Here is a 20,240-nt window from a genome sequence, read left to right as displayed (position 1 = left end):
TGTTCATACAGTATAGAGGTTTCTCCTTCTCCACTGTAATTCTAAATGACTGGGGTTGACATGAAGAGTCCCTTTTAAGGACAAACCCTGCTAATCCTCTTCAAAGTCATCATATATTTGCAGTTCCCTATTTCATCTAAAAGTTCACCAAAACAACATCTTGGAAACTGCACAGGGCTTCTGACTGATGTGCAGTTGGGATCCTGAATGTTGCATATTCTCACCTGATGCCTGCCATCTTGATGCACAACAATGTCAACATCTTGGCTTGAACTTTCTGATGGCCGCAGTGAGCCATGCAGCAGTGGTGTGGGGTGGACTGTTTTGTACCGCCAGCAGTCAAAACAGTGGCCAGGGGCTCAACGCCTCTACGCTGTGAGCCTGGGGAACCCATTCGCCTATGGAATGGTTCTCTGGAGTCTAGCAATGTCACTGCAGGTGGCCAAGACATTCTGTCACCTGCTTTATGGAGGACTATACTCAAGAAGAAACCTAATGTTCTAAAAATAGACAATATGGGCCAGGTTGGGGGGCAAGCGAGGGAGGTTGCTTTCATAAGCCCTGTAAAATATCTCTGATTTTAGCTCTATGAGGAAGCTGGGAGAGTCTCTGGCAGCGGCAGGCTGGGAGAAGGGCAGGTCTGAGGTATGCTTGGGGAAGTGTCAGTTTGGTGTTGGCAATGCAGATTTAGTGCCTGTGGACCCCGACTAGGGCACTCTGCCTAGATCTATTCTCCCCTGACTGTACCTTTAATGCCCAAGGGTTTCCCCATTCCCCCACACAATCCCTGTTTGCTTTTGCTTTCTAAAGTTGAGAGGGCAATTAGGGATCATTTATGTCTCAATTTTGACTGATTAGTGGTGGCTCTTTGGAATTATGATTTGAGGATTGTGTAGAAATCACTGGGCTCCATGGAAGATGGTGCTGTGATTGATTAGCAATGTCTGCCATGGCTACAAGCATTGGTGTGTATGGAATGCATGCTAGGTCCTATGTCTCTGTTCTAAGTAAGATGAAAGAATGAGGCTGGCTTGATGGGTTTTTGAAGGATCTTTGGAGACCACAGCCCAAAGCACTCAGTTTGCATTTACTTAATATTCTGCTTCATTCCTGAAAAGATTTTAAGGGTTTCGGGAGTGGAATTTTAAGATGTGTGGAAAGTTGGAGGGGGAGGTAATTTTGAACAGGCTGGTGCAGGAGGCCCTAAACAGTGGCCTCTGTTTTCGCCCTTGGGTGATGAAGCCTAATGTTTAGAAAGTGATTATAGAGCTTACTGGTGATAGCAGATTCAGAAAGACTTGGAGGAGTGGAGTGGTTCCCAGGCACGGTGGGAATTTCAGGCAGCTGATAATATTTGTGAGTATGTTGAAAAGCCAAGGAGAAATATATTTGTATCCACAAACACATGTGGTTTTTTTTGGATAAATTCCTTAGTATGTCCGGACTATTGTCTCTCAGCTCTACGTAGAAATCTCTGGTGCACAACTTCACCGAGAAAGAAAAACAAAATCAGTGAAATTGTGTGGTAGGTGCTAGTGATGCCATTTTGGGAAGATCAACTAATGTTTGTCTGTGGAAAATAGGATCAATCACTTCTTCGTATCTCAAGTGATTTAAATTGAAGCCAAATCTTGATTTTTTAACATGAGGCATTAACAAGTTGCTCTTTGACGATGCCGTTGTCTGTTGATTTAGGGGCCATGTTGGGCCAAAGCCAGCCACCTCCAGCTGCTGATGGTCTGTGGGTTTTAGAAACTGTCTGATGCTCCCATCAGTACTCGCCTGTCAGTGCACATACCTGATTTCACTTACACAGCAACATGGTAACATACCTTTTCCTTCAGTAAACAACCGCCCTCTTCCTCACTTGGAAACTGGGAGAATTTGGAAGGAACATAAGGCATATCTTTTTACTCCTCTGCAAATCCCAGAACATGCTTTTGGATACCTGTATGATGTTGAGTTTCTTGCCACAATGGGGACCCCAATCTTTCCCCAAAGATGTAGGCAAAGGGTCTCGACCTTCCTGGGTGGCACATAGAGGTGAGGATTCCTTGGTTCCTAGGCCAAGGGTCCAGGGTCAAGTGATGGAGGTGGAGTGAAAGAGGGAAGGCAGCATTTAGCAACCCAGCAATGTTATTTCTTATCTGACTCTGCATTTCACCCTCAGAGAAACGATTTTCTTATTGATCTCCATGAGACACAATCCCATTTAGAGCATCTCAGCAGTTTCAGCGTCTCTGGAACCTTCTAGAGGTGATGGCTGGCTGGCTATAATTGTGACTGTAGTTGCCTCATTGTTTGTTTTCAGGCAATTCAAAATTTCGATTTCTTTCCTCTGATCACAATTGTCGGTGTACTGGTGTTACAAACCAATTTTTAAAGTGTGTGAACGTCAGTGGGCTTCATCCCCACTCATTTCCAAAGTGGAAGCCCCCTTTAACTGGAAAGACTTGTTCTAACAGCACAGAGGAGCCTCCTCCCCAAAGTTTCTGAGAGAACCCAGAGCATGAACTGTGGGTTCTAGACAGAGGGCCTAGGAGGTGGTCGGGACGGGGGTGGTGCCCTGTTGGGAGGGGGAGCCTGAGGGGGAGGGGGGAGGATGGAAGGTGGGGATGGAATTGGAGGGGTGGGGGCACTGGGGGGTGGGGGAGGGCAGTGGGGAGCAGGGGGGGGTGGGGTGTAGATGGGGGCAGGAGGCGGTGAGGTGGTGTGGTAGGCATTGTTGAGGGGGTACTTGGCAGGAGGATTGTTCTTGACTCTGGTGAAGTTGATACAGCGTCCCTGGAAGAGAATCAGAGAGAAGGAAACATGAGCTGATGCTTGCTGGGGCCTTACAACAGGGCGGGTGGCAGTGTGCAGGAGGGGGGCAGCCTGAAAAATACGTGGCAAGCAGACGCCGTGTTTATGTCCGTGCGCTCAGCAGAGCATTACACCAGAACTCGACAACAAATAAGCTCCTCGTTCCCTTCTTCTGGGCTTACTGTGTTGCAAACTTATTTGTTCAATTTCATTTTTCGCCGAGCCTCTCTCTCTCGACGATGTGGAAGAGCAGGGGACTGACCTTAACTGGACGCACAGGGTCAAGGTGAGGACAGAGGTCGTTGAATTTAATCTCCTCAACAGCCTTGCCAGGCAGGTATTATTATCAGTCGTCCCATTTCATAGATGAGGACACTGAGGCTCAGAAAGGTTAAATCACAACTAGGAAGAGGTGGGGTTGTTGTCACCAGTAGATACAGCCTCCCGCTCCAAGCCCCTGCCTTCCCCAGAGCTCTGACATGGACAGTTTATCCTGCATTTGTTTTCCCTGGGGAATCCCTCTTCCAGCTGCTGTCGCACCTGCCCAGGTGCCCTTAGGTTCTTAAGAAATACAACCCGGGGACCTTTGGTTGCAAAGCAGTCATCAACCCTGAATCCAGCTTTTTCCCCACCCTTCCCAGGTACCTGACTAGATAATGCAGAGTAGACACCTGGAACCCCTGCAGAAGCCTCTTCAAAGTCCAGAATACGAAGCCAGCCCTAGGTAGCCCTCTCTCCCCTGGGGCACCTCCTCTTTGCTCTCCAGAATCACAGGCCCGCCAGCCCTGCCCCCCAACAGATACCTCCAGCCTCAACAGGCACTTGGGAGCCTTTCACCCAACACTGGGCTCTGCAAGGGACGGGAGCACAGGGGCTCTCCCTGTCACGATGTTCTCCTTCTGGTGTGTGGACCCCCCTCACCTTTCCCATTTGACCCTCCCCTTCTTGCCTGGGCAGGGTACCGGCCAGCCTTGTGGGGTCCTGGCCTTTTTCTAAACTTCCCACGCCTATCGGGGCATCTTCTTCTCTCTACTGTGTGTCCTGGATGCTGACAGAATCGGGGCCATCCCCTCTGAGGCTGCCCTGTCCCTTTTCTCCTCTCCTGTTCATTTTAACCTGATTTTAACCCGATACAAGCATTATACCGGCGCCGAGGAGGGAGTACGGCATTTTTCCTGGCTTCATTCTTCAGGATGGACGCCCATCCTGTGGTGGCCAAACTGGATGGGATGTGTCCAGAGGGGCCACAGTTTCCCTTTCCAGGCCTATTGAGGACGGGCCTGAGGGGGACGAAGAGAGTGAGGCTGTGGACTTTAAGGGCCAGTTACCTGAAGGATAAGAGGGAAATAGACGGGTGTGATTTGAGACCTGGCTTGGGGAGCGTCACGGCAGGGGCACGGCGAATGTTTGTGGGAGCTGGCGGGGCCCCGAGCAAAGCTTTCCTCACACGTGTACACCCCATCCATCCTTCCAGTCCCGAGTCAAGTCCCTTTTCCTCCACACGTCTTTCCCTGAAGGGTCCTGCTTCCACTCATCCCTCGCTTCCCTCGCTGAGTTTTCTAGCTACAGTCTACGCCACACACCGAAGCCCGCGCGCTATAATTGCTGTCTGTAAACGCCTCGGCTCCCTGACTAGGTGGGAAACTTCTGGAAGGCAGCGCCCTTGTTTTGTGCTCCACTGTTGGTTTAGGAATTACAATGCCGTATTTAGATGCCAGCACCCCATTTTCTCTGAGCTTGCATTTCATGAGATGAAACCATGACCTAACTTTATTAGGTTTCGATTGGGGTCCACTAACTGCAGAAATCAGCTACCATCTTCTCACTGCATCATTGCCCAGAACTCCCAGGTCACGGTCAGACTTTCACGGGTTAAGTCAATTTTGTGAGCCGGTACTGTGAATTCCCGTTTGTCCAAGCAGCCCTCTTTTATAGCTTTATAAACGTAAGCCTCGGTTACACTTTATTTATGATCCTGGATAAAGCTCTTTCTTCCAAGATGTGAATGTCCTAACGATTACCATCTGTGATAAGTTCCTGTAACGGACAATTCAGAGTTGGGATTTACTGTACTACATGTTCTGCCCTTCATTCCTAGATATGCCCAGTCAGACCAAGAGGCCCATTTCCTTTAAAGATGAAGGACAATTCTGATCCTGGGGAAGGAGCTGCTGGTGCCTGGAGTCAAGTCCCCACGTGGCTTAGATTTCCTTTAGGGCTGGTCATCCCACTGCTCTCTCCCTCCCTTTAGGGATCAGTGATGGTGAGATGGGCCAAGAGAGCAGGTGAATTATCTCAGAGGCCCGTTTAATTATTTCACACAAAGTTTTTTTTTTTTTTTGCGGTACGCAGGCCTCTCACCGTTGTGGCCTCTCCCGCTGCGGAGCACAGGCTCCGGACGCGCAGGCTCAGCAGCCATGGCTCACGGGCCCAGCCATTCCGCGGCACGCGGGATCCTCCCAGACCGGGGCACGAACCCGTGGCCCCTGCATCGGCAGGTGGACTCCCAACCACTGCGCCACCAGGGAAGCCCAACTCTAGTGTTTTTGCTGGAGACAAAATCAGGAGCTGCCAGGCTTCTTCTGTTCATAACCCAGCTTAGGATTCCTAAATGTCTTCAGAAAGATTTGAAAGGATCCACGGAACAGAAGACGATCTCTCACATCTGTCAGCTAAAGATGGAGTAAAAGCAGGCAGGGGTTGCGGGGGGGGGCGATGGGAGTGAGATGGAGAAAGATCTTCCTCGGTCGGCCCCTCCCCCGCTGCCATCACAGCCTCTTGGCCACAGCAGCTGAAGGACAGGGCTGGGGGTGGGAGAGAGGCAGAGAGCGCCCCTTCCTATAGTCAGTAGCACCCCAGGGGTGCCCCACGGGCACCTGCTGCAGAGCACAGGCTGTGGTTCATTACAGACCCAGCACATTCGAGCCCAGCATGGCAGCCCAGAGCCAGAGGGGCGGGGGGCAAGCTCACAGCCTCTGCCACGCCCCCCCGAGTCATATCCCACTGAGAGATGTAGGCTGGGGATAATACACCACCTGCCACTGCCGGTCAAGATGATTAACTTAACCAGTTTTCTTGAAGGGCTCGGAACAGTGCCTGGCACATTGCGTTTGGTAAGTGAAGTTGAGTCTGGGTGGGGAAACGTGCTCAGACTCCTAGTTCAGTGCCTCCTAGGAGAGCTGCAGGCTAGAACCTCTACCCTTCTCACCTGGCTTCTAGAATAAAACTGGTATACAGGGAAAAAACTGTAGCATTGGACACATGACCAGAGCAGCTCCCAGAGCCGGCTCTCTTGCACACCTTCTTCTGTCCTCCTGTTGCTGCGTCACTCCTGTAGCTTATTCTTACAGGACGCACAGTTGACTAATGATGCATTTATACATACTTACCATCCTGAAAAGAAGATGCAGACCCTGCATAAACAAATCCCTGGGGTCAGTTACAGCAAGACGCAATTAGGACTTCAGGGAGGGGTGTGGCTACAAATTAAGTTCTTAAAACCGGGAGCCAAAGGAGCCAACGCAAACACTGTTAACACTTAGACCATGTAGCTGGCTTTAAGATCAGTTTACACGACATCATTTTTTGCTTGCGAGAGGATAATTGAAAGGCCAGATGTTCCCAGTGTCACACATGCCAGCAAATCTGCACCAGTGTTTGGTTAAAAGTTTGCTAGGACAAATGGAGCACTTACTTCCTACGCTGGTCTTTGTAACCAGTTGAATTCTTTGCAGTATTGTTTTCGGGTTGCTTGATTCAGATCCAATATTTGGCTTTGACCTCAGTTTACCTCACTGCTCATTTACAAAGTATATATGCCAATTATTTTCACACATTAGCAACAAAATGTCCTGATTAAATTGTAAGAAGAAAATGCAACAGTATCTCTTGCTAAGAGATCATCTTGCTAAGTGGAGGCTTAGCAGGATGCTAGGTGATGCTCTTCCTGGGCTGAAAAATGCCATTTTGATTCGGTTGAATCTAATGGTGTTGGGAGGATTATTAGAAATGTCCAGGCACATCATCCACTTTATTATCAAAACCCCATGAGCTAAGTATTATTATTTTCATTGTACAGAAAGGAGGTTGAGGGCTCAGACCTATTTAAATAACGTGCCCAAGACCACCCAGCTGGGAAACTGTAGAAACGGGATTAAAACCTAGCTCTTTGCTTGCTTTCGGCTCTCCTCCCCCCTTTTTACTGTATTATCCTGAACACAGGCTAAAAGTGCAGATAATGCCGTGAGGCACTTGTAGACGGTAAGACACAGTGTGGTACTTGGCCACAGTCCATCAGCTCTTAACATAGATCTGATCAAGAGATCAGATCAAGAGATGGAGAGATCTTTCCAGAACGTAATCTGGTCAGTTCACTCCCCAGGTTAACGTCTTTCAATGGCTCCCCAAGGATCCTTAAAATAAAATCCAAATGCCTCCCTCTGATAGCATATGCTACCTGTGATCTGGCCTTGCTTACACTTTGCAATTAAATTCTTGCTCTTTGTTGCGGATGTCCACCCTAGCCCATCCTAAGCTCTCCACGAATATCTGTTTAATGAAGACCGTACTCTGCCACTTGGTAGTCTTCTCAGTATAAACCTTGTTTCCCCAATGGCTGGGGCATTAGCTCTGAGGCACCGTCTGGGTCTTCTCCTTTTGAGGCCTTCATAGCAGCAGTAGGTTCGAGTTGAAGTTGGCACTCAATACTGCTCACACCTTTGAGGGTCTCTGAGGTGAAGCAAGGCTTCGTAGGAAGCTCAGATTTTCCCTGCAGGTTTAGGTTCTCAGAGGATCAAAGGTTCATGAACTCACGGCTGTGTGCTTACATCTCCTCCGTCATCCCCTGATGGTCTCTTTGGACCATTCTCTAGACTCTCAGGGTAGGGGTGGCGAGAATCCTGTGTGCTTCCCTTGATTTCCACACTTGGAGTGTTGACATGTTACCTTTAAAAATTTGGGTTACTTTTTATTGCTTTATCAAAGGAGGTTGTTCTTCAACAAAGCTCTTTATCTAAACTGGAGGGGACACACTTTGAAACGATCATGGTGTAGTCAGGATGAAAGATCTGATTGAGCACGTTCTGGCTTCTTCCCAGCTTTGAACTGCAGACACTGATGATCCAAGGAGAACAGTCAGGAAACTGGGGGTGTGGGACTGTGGTCTGTCTGCCCTGCGGGTCTGGGCCGGGAGGCAGACTCCTACCTCCAGTTCTGCCTCTAGTGTGTGAAACCCTAAGTCTCTTTCTCTCTGTGGGTCTCAGCTTCTTCATCTTCATCTGAAACAAAATTGTTGTGCTAGCTAGACCAAGGACCCTTCAGCCTCAATATTTTAAAATTCTATGAGAATTCAAATTGCTTTGGAACCCTTTAACTTGGATACTTTAATCTGAATTCTTTGGGGGCAGCCAGTTTGCACATCTTTTTTTTTTTTTTTTAAATAAATGTATTTATTTTTGGCTGTGTTGGGTCTTTGTTGCTGCGCGTGGGCTTTCTCTAGTTGCAGTGAGCAGGGGCTACTCTTCCTTGTGGTGCATGGGCTTCTTATTGTGGTGGCTTCTCTTGTTGTGGAGCACGGGCTCTCGGTGCGCGGGCTTCAGTAGTTGTGGCTTGCGGGCTCTAGAGTGCAGGCTCGGTAGTTGCGGCGCACGGGCTTAGCTGCTCCGCGGCATGTGGGATCTTCCCAGACCAGGGCTCGAACCCGTGTCCCCTGCATTGGCAGGCGGATTCTTAACCACTGCACCACCAGGGAAGCGCTGCACATCATTTGATATACTACTTAGTTTGGTTGACTCTTTGTATTGCATATTTTCCAGCTGGCCATCAGATTTGCAAAACATTAATAAGTTGAAAATTCAAAACTGGATTCTCCATGTTCTGCTCTTTTGTTACCATGGTAAGTGTTCAAGCTTGCCTGTGAGTTCTGAATTTGGGTTTGTGGGATGATAGGGGAAATGTGAGAAGATCTGAGGGCTGATTGCATGCAGAAGACTCACCAGTGGTGAGCTCATGTGTTCTGAGTGTTATAAAACATCTGTTTGGGTATCAGGCACACTCAATGGAGAGGGAGCTGGCCTTCAGAGGTGGTTAAAAATATGCCATGGCTTCCACAGATTAGACCAAATAGTTTCTTATGAACAGAGGTCACTTAAGGAAATTGGATTTCACAGGAAGAATATGAAAATAATCAGATGGAAAAAGAACAGGTCTGCCAAGTTTCTTCCGACAAATACCTTTACTCTCTGGCCTAGTTCTCCCCTTGATTGTCTTGTTTGGAGGTATTTCTCATGTTAAGTGGATTCGGTTTCCAAAGTTTGTTTTATGTCAGTTGTTTAGAATTAGGAGCATAATTTCTAACTTACATCACTCTTGTAAATGGGGGTTGGTTCTCAAGCTAGACCACAAAACTCATTGACGTGGTGAAGCAACTGATGTCATTCTGCTGAAGTAGGTGCTCTGGTGATAAATGAGACACATGAACAATGAACGGATGGGGGGCTGGATAGGATGACTCCATCCTGCTGCTGCTTCTGTCTGATTCTTCTCTTCATTTGTTAAGTCATTTGTGCATTCATCCTTTTGACAAATGGTTTTTGAGTGCCAACTATGTCCTGGACACCTTATAAGGTGCCACAGACAGCGCTCAGCAACCAAACACATTCCCGGCCCTCATGAAGAATATAGTCCAGAGGTGGAGCTGGACAGCAGTCAAACGCCCCACAGATAAATGGATCTCAGCAACTGTATTTGTGTTGTGTGACACTGGCCTTGGCTATAGTTGACTGGACCAGCGGGTGGACGCCTAATCTGAGGTAGACCGGTCAGATTCTCTCTTCTGGGAGTTTGGAATTATGACTGAGTTTGCAGGTAGTTAGTCAGTTAGGGTTGATCCCTTGAATAGAGGGGATGTAAGTGGAAACTGGGGGGTGGCCATCTTCTGCCACAATCAGGGGGAAGCAGAGTTCTGATTCTTTCCTCTCACATAGATCCAAAGATCTTTCCTCTCACAAAGATCCAAAGATCTTTCCTCTCCACTCATCTTTCCACACCCTCGCTGTTGCTCATCCTCTGTAACTTCTAAGTATACCAGTCTTCCTGCTTTCAGTCTTTCTCTTTTCCAGTGATATTTTGGTTTCCATATAAAATGTATATATGTACACACACACATAAATAAAATGTGTGCACATAGATATACACGTTTGCATGCACATGGATAAATAGAAGTATATATAAGATGTATATATGCCTGTATATATAAAAATTTACATATATATACGCATAGACATAGACACACATTCAATGTTGTCTTCCTGCTTAAATTCTTCAATGTCTCCCCTCCCCACCTTCTACAGGAAAATATCCAGGTTCCTCAGCACAAATCGGCCCTGCTCCCTTGGTGTTTCTTTCTGCCATTCCATGCTGTTTCCTTTATTGAACCACACACTTCAGCTTTGGTCCATCGCTTGAAATGAAGACACCATACTCTGGCGACTCATTTAACAGCATCCATTCATAGGCCCAAGTCTAGGACAGGGACAAAGTGGCACAGAGACAGCTGTCTTGCCTTCTTCCTCTTTCCCAAAGCCAGAACTGAGGGCAAAGAGAAGGGTGTGTTGTGAGTGGTGATGCCAGAATCCTTCTCGGCTCCCTTTTCGCCACCACACACTTGCCCTGTCTATAAATCTCATGTAATAGCCTGCCTTGTATGTGCTCTTCATGGAAAAGGATCCAAGGTCAAGTCCTTTAGTTATTTGATTCATTTTGCTGACACACACGCTGGCCTGCTCTCCATAATAACTTCTTTGGATGCCAAATTGGAGGGTAAGATGAAAGCATGAAGGAAATATTTGGTAACAAGAGGAAACTAGAGAAATGAAAGGGTAGAAATAAAAATGGCACATCTTTAGTGGGACACTTGTAAACACAGGGTTTGTTAAGAACTGCTATTACTATTGAGATAAGACTAATTTAAGAACAAAATTCCCCCTTTTTAATCTGATTACAAAGTTCTACATTTTCTTTGTGGAAAATTTGGAAAATGCACAAAGGAAGGAGGGAGAAGAGGAGGAGGGAAGAATTTCAATGATTACACTCAGAGAGTTAACATTTTGTGCTCGTTCTTGCAGATCACATCCCCGCCCACCTCCACCCCCCAATACACACACAGAGTGGCCCATATATGTACAAAAATGGGATCATCCTGTATCAAAGTTTTTTAATGAAATGCTGTGATCATTTCTCCCCTGGCATTTTATATTTTTTTTAAAATAGATTTTATGTTTTCCAGCAGTTTATTTATTTATTTGGCTGCATCAGGTCTTAGCTGTGGCATGTGGGATCTTTCATTGCGGCGAGCAGGCTCTTCGTTGCGGCGCACGGGCTTCTCTCTAGTAGTGGCGCACCAGAGCGTGCGGGCTCAGTAGTTGCAGCACGCGGGCTTAGTTGCCCCGTGGCATGTGGGATCTTAGTTCCCCCACTAGGGATTGAACCTATATCCCCTGCACTGGGAGGGGAATTCTTAATCCCTGGACCACCAGGGAAGTCCCTCCCTTACCATTTTCAATATTATTTTCAATGGTTGCATAATCTTGTGTGACATGGAAATACCAAACGCAGTTACTAAATTCCTTATTGGGCACTGAGTCTATTTAATTTCTAACTATCCTCACATTTCTAAAATAACTTCTGAAAAGTTCTAGAATCAATTGTTAATCTTTAATTTAGGATCTTTGCACCCAATTTCATATGTGAGATGGGCCACTTTTCTTTTGTTGCTCTTTTTGTCATCAAGGTAATGCTAACTTTCACAAAAGGAATTGGGAAGATTTTCATCTTTTGCACATGTTCTATATTTGTGAAGTAGCTTAAGAGTTATTAGTTCAGATTGACACGTATACATTATTGATACTACGTCTAAAATAGACAACTGATGGGAACATACTGTATAGCACAGGGAACTCTACCTAATGCACTGTGGTAACGTAAATGGGAGGGAAGCCCAAAAGGGAGGGGATATCTGTATGTCTACGGCTGATTCATTTTGTTGTGCAGTGTAGGCTAACACAACATTGTAAAGCAACCATATTCCAATAAAAGTTAATAAAAGAGTTATTACTTCACTAAAAGCACGAGAAAATTCTCTCAAAATCTTTCTGGACATGCTGGTTTTCTTGAGTGCAGCTCTTCGATGCCTTTAAAAGTTTTTGTCACAGGTATTGACCTCTTCAGGCTTTGTACTTGAGTCCATTTCCATAATTTATCCTTTCTTAGAAAATCATTCATTCCGTAAGATTTTTTAATCCTTTGCATAGCCCTGTACTTTGTACACAGGAAATTCTTACAATTGAACAAATATCTTAATTTGCGATGATAAATACCCCATTTGTCATTATCAATAATATACATATTTACATGTTCTGACTTTTTTTGACTTTCAAAGATTTGTCAATGATATTGGTACTTCCAAAGAAATTTTTTTTAAGACTTATTTCTCAGCTCTACTCTTTTTGCTTGGTTTTCATTAATTTGTTCTTATGTTCATAGATTCCTTAGTTCTGTTTTTGTAGATTTGTTTCATATTCTTTTCTAAGTTTTAACTGAATGCTCAGCTCATTGTTTTCATTTTAATAATGAAAAAATTAAGGCTATGATTTTTTTCCAATTCCCATAAATTTTTATTGTGGTGAGGTGGTGGGAAAACGTGGCCTGTAAAAATTATACTTTTTTCTCCTTTTTCTGGTTTTCTTTGTTGCCTAAGTTATAGTAATTTTTTACAAATTTAAAAAATAATGTGAATTTTCTATTTGATGGGTGCACTGTTAAATAAATATCCAAAAATCTATTTTTATTAGATTAGTTAAAGCCTCTGTATCTTTTATTTATTTTCCATCAGCTTGATCTGTTGAAGTCTAGGAGTGGTGTGGGTTTATTAATTCCTCTATACCCCAATTTTAAACACTTGTATTTGCTCAAATTTTACTTTGCTGCTTTAGTCATTGGGCCACCCAAGAGCAGCAGGGGAGGGGGCCTCTCTCAGAGCAGTCTGGGCAGAGAGAACGTCTTCTGTTCCAAAGAATTCTCTCTCTCTGTTTGGTGGTAGCTTGTCTGCAGGAATGGCTGCCATCAATTCCTTCCCTCCTGTGAGTATGGGCCCCTCCCCCTGGTGAGGAAGAGTCTATTTCTCCACTCCCTTGAATCTGGCTTGTGATAGTTTTGAATAATGAAATATGATGGAAGTGATGTTGTACTAGCTTTGAGACTGAAGTTAAAAGGCCTGGAAATTTCTGTTTCCTGTTTTTGGTGCCCTGAGACTCGGTGTAAGAGTTCCAGGCTACTCTACTATAAAGAGAGACCATGTGGAGAGCACTGAGGACAGACAGGTGAGTGAAGAAGCCCGCTTGGACGTCTAGCCCAATATACCCCCGATGACTCCAGTCCTAGCCACCATCTGACTGCATGAGAGACCAGACCCCAAGTGAGAATTATACAGGCGAGTCAGGTCAACCCACAGAACTGTGAGAGAAATAGCAAAGTATTGTTTTAAACCACTATGATGTATTTACTTACTTATCTTATTATACAAGTTTCAGGAATACAGCATTATAGTTTAACATCTGTTTACACTACAGAGTGATCACCACCACAAGTCTAGTTACCATCCATCAGTATACAGTTGATCCCCTTCACCCGTTTTGTCCACCACCAACCTCTTTCCCCTCTGGTAACCACTAATCTGTTCTCTGTATCTATGAATTTGTTTTTTGTTTTTTAGATTCCATATATGAGTGATAACATACAGTAGTTGTCTTTCTGTGTCTGACTTATTAGCTAAGCATAATACCCTCAAGGTCCACCCACATTGTTGCAAATGTCAGGATTTCATTTTTTTTTTTATGGCTGAGTAGATATACACACACCACATCTTCTTTATCCATCTATCCATTGATAGACACTTAGGCTTTTTCCCTACCTTGGCTATGGGAAAAAATGCTGCAATGAACATAAGGGTGCGTATGTCTTTCTGAATTAGTGTCCAGAAGTGGAATAGCTGGGTCATATGGTAGTTCTAGTTTTAATTTTTTTGAGGAATCTCCATACAGTTTTCCATAGTGGCAGCACCAATCGACATTCCCACCAACAGTACATGAGGGTTCCCTCTTCTCTACACCCTCTCCAACATTTATTATTTCTTGTCTTTTTCACAATGGCCATTCTAACAGGTGTGAGGTGATATCTCATTGTGGTTTTGATTTGCATTTCTCTGATAACTAGTGATGTGCCTGTTGGCCATCTGTGTCTTCTTTGGGAACATGTTTATTCAGATCCTACGCTCATTTTTAAAATCGGGTTGTTTGTTTTTTTTGGTTGTTGTTGAGTTGTATGAGTCTTTATATATTTTGGATATTAACCCCTTACTGGATATATGATTTGCAAGTATATTCTCCCATTCAGTAGGTTGCCTTTTCGTTTTGATGATGGTTTCCTTCATGGCACAGGAACTTTTTAGTTTGATGTAGTCTTATTTATTTTTGCTTTTGTTTTCCTTGCCTTTGGAATCAGATCCACAAAAACATTGCTAACACTGATGTCAGTGAGGTTACTGTTTCTGTTTTCTTCCAGGAATTTTATAATTTCAGGTCTTATGTTCAAGTCTTTAATCCATTTAGAGTTAATTTTTGTGTATAACGTAAAATAGTGGTCTAGTTTCGTTCTTTTGCATGTGGCTGTCCAGTTTTCCCAACACCATTTGTTGAAGAGACTGTCCATTCTTCATTGCATGTTTTTTGCTCCTTTGTCATAGATTAATTGTCCATATATGTGTGGGTTTATTTTTGGGCTCTCAATTCTGTTCCATTGATCTATGTGTCTGTTTTTGTGCCAATACAATCTGTTTTGATTATGATAGCTTTGTAGTATAGCTTGAAATCAGAGAATGTGATGCTTCCAGCTTTATTCTTCTTTTTTAAGATTATTTTGGCTATTTGGGGTCTTTCGTGGTTCCATACAAATTTTAGAGTTGTTTGTTGTAGTTCTGTGAAATATTCCATTGTAAACCACTGTGTTTAGAGTGGTTTGTTACAGAACAATACTGAAATAACTCATCGCTTTGCCTAGTAGGGCCATTCCTGGTTTGTGGAGCTGAGCACAGGAGTTGTTGTGGGTTTCTCTTTTTTTTGGACTCTGAACTTGACACTCTTCAAAGGTTGGTAAGGATCCTGATCTGTGCTCTACTCATTGCCTATTGCCTGATTGGCTAGGACTTCACATGGCTGGAATCCAAGGGTCCCCAGGAGAAAGATAAGCTCACTGGATGAGAGAAAGATATAACCCCAAAGGAAACCATCACAAATTTCCCTTTTTGTTCTCTTGATATTACTCTGCATTATTCATTATGAAATGTAGGCTGTTACGGTGATGAGAAAAGGTTGAATTGGGAGAAGCCTGGGAATGATGTTGCGATATCGAAGGGATTTTGCCTGTTTACACACGCGTGCGAGCTTACTTATGTGAGCTGGGCCTGAGACATCCTGTCACCTACTCCCATGCTGCCAGTGGGTAGCTCAAGGTTGAAAGGTCTCCCCTGCTTCTGAAGTGAAGTGGAACACATATGCTCCAATTATCATTCCAACCTGAACGTCTTTAAAAAATATTTTAATAAGTACCCTGACAGAGAGGAAACACAGTAAGATAAAGTAGTCTTGCCACCCAAATGCAGATGAATAAACTCTGTCCCAAGGTTCCATGAAAGGTTGCTAAGTGCCCATGTCTCACCTATGTCCAAAGTTACAATGAATTACTTGCCATGCAAATGAATGAATTAGTAAGTCTGAGTAGAGAAGGACTCTTTCTAATGGCTCCTGAGGAAGGTCAATATACCACTGCAGTCAACAAAGACAAAAGCATACATGGTGACATAAGGAACTGTATTTATGTCTCATCATTATATAAAACTTGGCATATTATGTCTGCACCTGTCTAGTTCTAACTGACAAATCTTAAAAAAAAAAAAAAAAAAGAATAGGATTGGAGAAAGGAGATTCAGGAAAAGTGATCAGGTAGCCAAAGGGACTCAAAATTCAGAGTGTTCAGGGTAGTAAGATGAAGATATATGCAGAGATTCCATGGGTCATACACTTCAGAGATGGAATTAATTGAAAACATTTGTTGATTCAAGAGGAAGCAAATGGTGCTGAATGGTCTGACCTGGTGTAACATGCCCTAAATATTGTTTCTTAGATTTGCCTTTCTAAAAACCAGCCATTGGTTTTGACCATCCTCTCATCACTGGTGGCATCCTGTTCAATATACATGGGTCCTGCTAAGCAGTGCAGCAATTATTTCTCCCAAAAGCCTGGATGACATTTTGGATGGTTCTCAGTAATAATGTTGCTTTCATGCACTTTTCTAAGATTTAGAAAAACAATGTGGCATGGTCATGCTGAGTGAGTGAAAGTGTGACCCAGGATGAACTAATTTTACTCACAGCCTTCCTTCTCTCCCTTTCTGTCTCTTCCAGTTAACAATCTTGAGTATATTTTCCCTGTCCTTGTCCATAATCCCAGTTAAATGACTCTGAGTACTTAGAACTATCATTAATATAGTCTTTCTATTTATTATTTTATTTATGTTGAGGTATTTGCCTTAAAAAATTTGGTGCCAGAAGATAAACTGCGATTGCTTAGCCAAGAGTATTATTTAGCTTGGATGTGAAATGTAAAATTATGAAATTACTTATTCATCTGGTGCATAGCTCTGGCCTCATCCTGCTCCATAGATAGAAGCTCATGGATGAAGGTTTGTTTTCTTCTTTTGCACAATGTGAGGAATCCCATCTTTAGGACGCATTCTTTTCCCATGCCTATAGCTATCAAAGTGCTTTCCCCAAGTGGAGAGAATATTAATTAAAAAATAAAGAATATTTTGCTTTTGTGATTGCTATATTGTTGCCAGTGAGACATAGGTATGTGTCTTTTAGGTTCTCAGCGTCTCACACATGCACCATTTTTCTATCCTATGACCCTGTCATAATGGCTAAGCTCCTTATTTGAGGGACCAGTTGCTTGTTTTGAGGTGAGAAGTTTCATACTAATTGCATCTACCATTCACCAAGCCAGGCTTAGTACTAATTGTTTTATATACATCATCTCATTTTGTGCACCTAATTGCACTGTTGGTTAATATTATTACCGTGATTCAAAAATGTATAAGTGGGCTCAGAAAGGCTAAGTAATTTGTCCAGGGTCTCTCTGCAAGTTAATGATGGAGCACAGCTATAACTCCAGCTCTGTTTAATGCTGAACTCTTTCTTTTGAGCAACATGTGCTTTTAGACGGGAATGAATCTAGGGCAGAGGGATTCAAGAAGCATGGCTACTTAAAGAATTGGCCACCAGTAATATTACACATTTGAGAATCTGCTTTGGGTCCTGATACCTCCCCGCTCCCACCATTCTCTTCCAGCTCTCTATGTCTCTGTTTTTAACTTCCTCAGAATTTCGGTGCCCTCTAGATGCTCTTCCTAGAGAAGGGTTCCATATATCCCCACTCTTCCTTCTAATCAAAACTTGCTTGTCCTGAGTGCCTTTGCCTTTCAGTCCTCTATGCTTTGTATGTGACAAGTCTCTAGTGTGATCCATGCGCTGGGTCCACTATGAGGGTTTATTCCTTAATAGGCACTTTCTTTCCATGTCCACAGGTATGCACTGTAAATAGAAATGGTTAATTGTCTCCCATATCCATTTTCACTTTCTTCCTCCAGCAGGTGAACCCTGGCATTTCACTGGGCACAGGACAATATAGTAAAGATTACGTTTCCCAGCCTCCCTTGCATAAGTTGGTTCAAGAGGTGGTAAGTGATGCTGACCTAGTGTGGTGCAGGAATTCGCAGGTGGGTGTGGCTTCCTTTGTGTCCAGGTGTGGCCAAGTAACCTATACTCTGAACAGTTGGATGTGAGAAATGATGTGTACAAATTCTAGCTTGTGCCTTAAAAGGGAGGGGCGTACCTTCCCCTTTTCTTTTTTTGGACTGTGCAGATAAAAGCCACACTCTTGGGATAGTGGAGAGACAAGACAGAAGAAGCCTGGTCCCCTGACAGCAGGAAGCCACCATATTGACTTTAGACAGTTTATTCTCAGAAGGTTACATGTGAGAAAAAAAAAGAGTTCTATCCTGTATTGTTTTGGGATTTGCTAGATCAGCTGAACCTCTAACCTTAATAATGTAACTCCTATAGGAAAACTCCTGAGACAGAGTTTTACTCTAAAGGGGTGGCCCCAATACTGGGCATTTGAGGTGCTGTGGCAGGCCATCGTGGTGGCCTGCTGGAGCACGCTGGGCTTTGGAATGACTCTTAAATTTTGACCATGCCGTTGGCTACCCGCTCCAAATTTGCACAAGCCGGTCCTTGCCCAGCTGACTCCGAGGGGCCTCTGACATCCTCCTGGACTCATCTGCTTTTCAGATGAGGGCCGCTAGGCTCCTGCCAGAGTGCCCTGAAAGGTCATGGCTGATGTTTGCAATCGGCCAGACATAGTAATGAAAAATTTATAGCACTCAAGATCTGGGATTCATTTAGGAGTAAAAAGCACTAATTTAAGTTATCCAACCTCAAAATTGGTTTCAGGCCTCCGCTGGGCGCAAATACTCTTCCTAATTACAAGACCGCATAGAGTTAGATCTGAAATGGAATCATGATCCAGTATCAAAATGCCTCATCTCCATGGTGCACGAAACACCTCACTAATTCTGGCTCATTAATTAAATATTTGTGATAATTCTTCCCAGGCTGGTCTGAGCTTACGTTCTGTAGGATCTGGGAAGAAATGTTTGTTAGGCTTATATTTAGTGAGAGTATAGCATGAATCATAAAGAGGAAAAAAAATTATATCTTAAATCTTTTGGAAAGAGGCAGGATATACAATAGAGAAGAGCTTTTGCAGAGTTCAGCACCTTAATTGTAAATAAAGGATGTTGCTAATGACCAGTACATTTTATATATTCAGTGGAAGTGGCCTCAGTAGAGACCTCCACTTGGAGAGACCGGCAGTGGCCCTGCCTGCTTCACTTCTGTCAATTTATACGGTCCCTCCCAGTTGCACAAGCCCTCACCAGGACAGCAAAAGGTCACCCAGGTGCCTGCATGGACCTCTGAGTCTGGAATCCTCCTTGGCCAGGTTATGTTGCTGCACCTGGCTTTCTGCATTTCTTACTTCTTGTACGCTCTTCTGGCCCCAGGCTCCCCCATTCCTATGGGTTGGTGAGACCTTTGAAACTAGCTTGGCCTTTGTCTCCCTTGGCTGCATGACCTGCTCTCCATGTCCTTCCCAAGCGATCAGCCTTTCACCAGGGCCCACTCAACAAGGGGCGGAGAATGCTTGGGAGCAGGTGATTACATGTACCTGCCAGCAATGAGAAGGCCACTGAGACACTGACAACACCAAGTTCTTTACCTCCAAGAGGTTCTTTACCTTTTGTGAGGAAGGCAAGTTTTCCAAGGGACTCTGGTCCACCCAGGACATGAGCAAAAGGCAAAGATGCTCTTCCCCCAGGTAGTCCTGCCTCCTAACTAGTCTCTCTGAGACCTCGCTTGCTCCTCTTTCCAATCCGCCTCACTGCTGAGATCCAACATACCAATGTGCTAAAAATAGAGTTACCATATGATCCTGTAATCCCACTCCTGGGCACATATCCAGAGAAAGTATAATTCGAAAAGATAACATGCACCCCAATGTTCATAGCAGCACTATTTACAACAGCCAAGACATGGCAGCAACCTAAATGTCCATTGCCAGATGAACGAATAAAGACAATGTGGTATATATATACAATGGAATATTACTCAGCCATAAAAAGAATGAAATAATGCCATTTGCAGCAACATGGATGGACCTAGAGATTATCACGCTAAGTGAAGTAAGTCAGACAGAGAAAGACAAATATCATATGATATTGCTTACATGTGGAATCAAAGAAAAGAGAGATACAAATGAACTTATTTACAAAACAGAAATAGACCCACAGACATCGGAAAGAAATTTGTGGTTACCAAAGGGGAAAGGGGGAGGGATAAATTAAGAATTTGGGATTAACATATACACACTCCTATATATAAAACAGATGAATAACAAGGTTCTACTGTATAGCACAGGGAACTATACTCAATATTTTGTAATAACCTATAAGGGAAAAGAATCTGAAAAAGAATGCATACATACACACACACACGCACAAACATATACATACGGAATCACTGTGCTGTACCCCTGAAACTAACACAACATTGTAAATCAACTGTACTTCAATAACAAAAAGTACTGATGTGGCCGACAAGGCCCTGAATGGTCAGTCTCACCTCCTGCTCTCCTTTCTCCCCAACTGCCGGTCCTGCAGTTTCCTTTCAACTCCATGGTCATCACTACTTCATGGCCATCACTACTTCATGG

At 44.1% G+C, this 20,240-nt stretch overlaps 1 protein-coding gene across 1 annotated transcript in view; it reads right to left on the bottom strand.

Moving 5' to 3' along the window:
• Window positions 1–2,523: 2,523 nt before the first annotated feature.
• ANTXR1 (ANTXR cell adhesion molecule 1) overlaps window positions 2,524–20,240 on the bottom strand; it is a gene marked incomplete at its 3' end in the record, with an annotated part of 240,981 nt that continues 223,264 nt past the window's right edge. The window contains exon 18 of the mRNA XM_082851989.1: window positions 2,524–2,784. Coding sequence (XP_082708115.1) covers window positions 2,524–2,784 — 261 coding nt within the window. The remainder of the gene's footprint in view (window positions 2,785–20,240) is intronic.

The sequence above is a fragment of the Leucopleurus acutus genome, assembly GCF_964270905.1.
Source record: "Leucopleurus acutus genome assembly, chromosome: 12".
NCBI classification, from domain to species: domain Eukaryota; kingdom Metazoa; phylum Chordata; class Mammalia; order Artiodactyla; family Delphinidae; genus Leucopleurus; species Leucopleurus acutus.
Note: the sequence above shows the minus strand (reverse complement) of the source record. Positions and strands in the feature narration are given on the sequence as shown.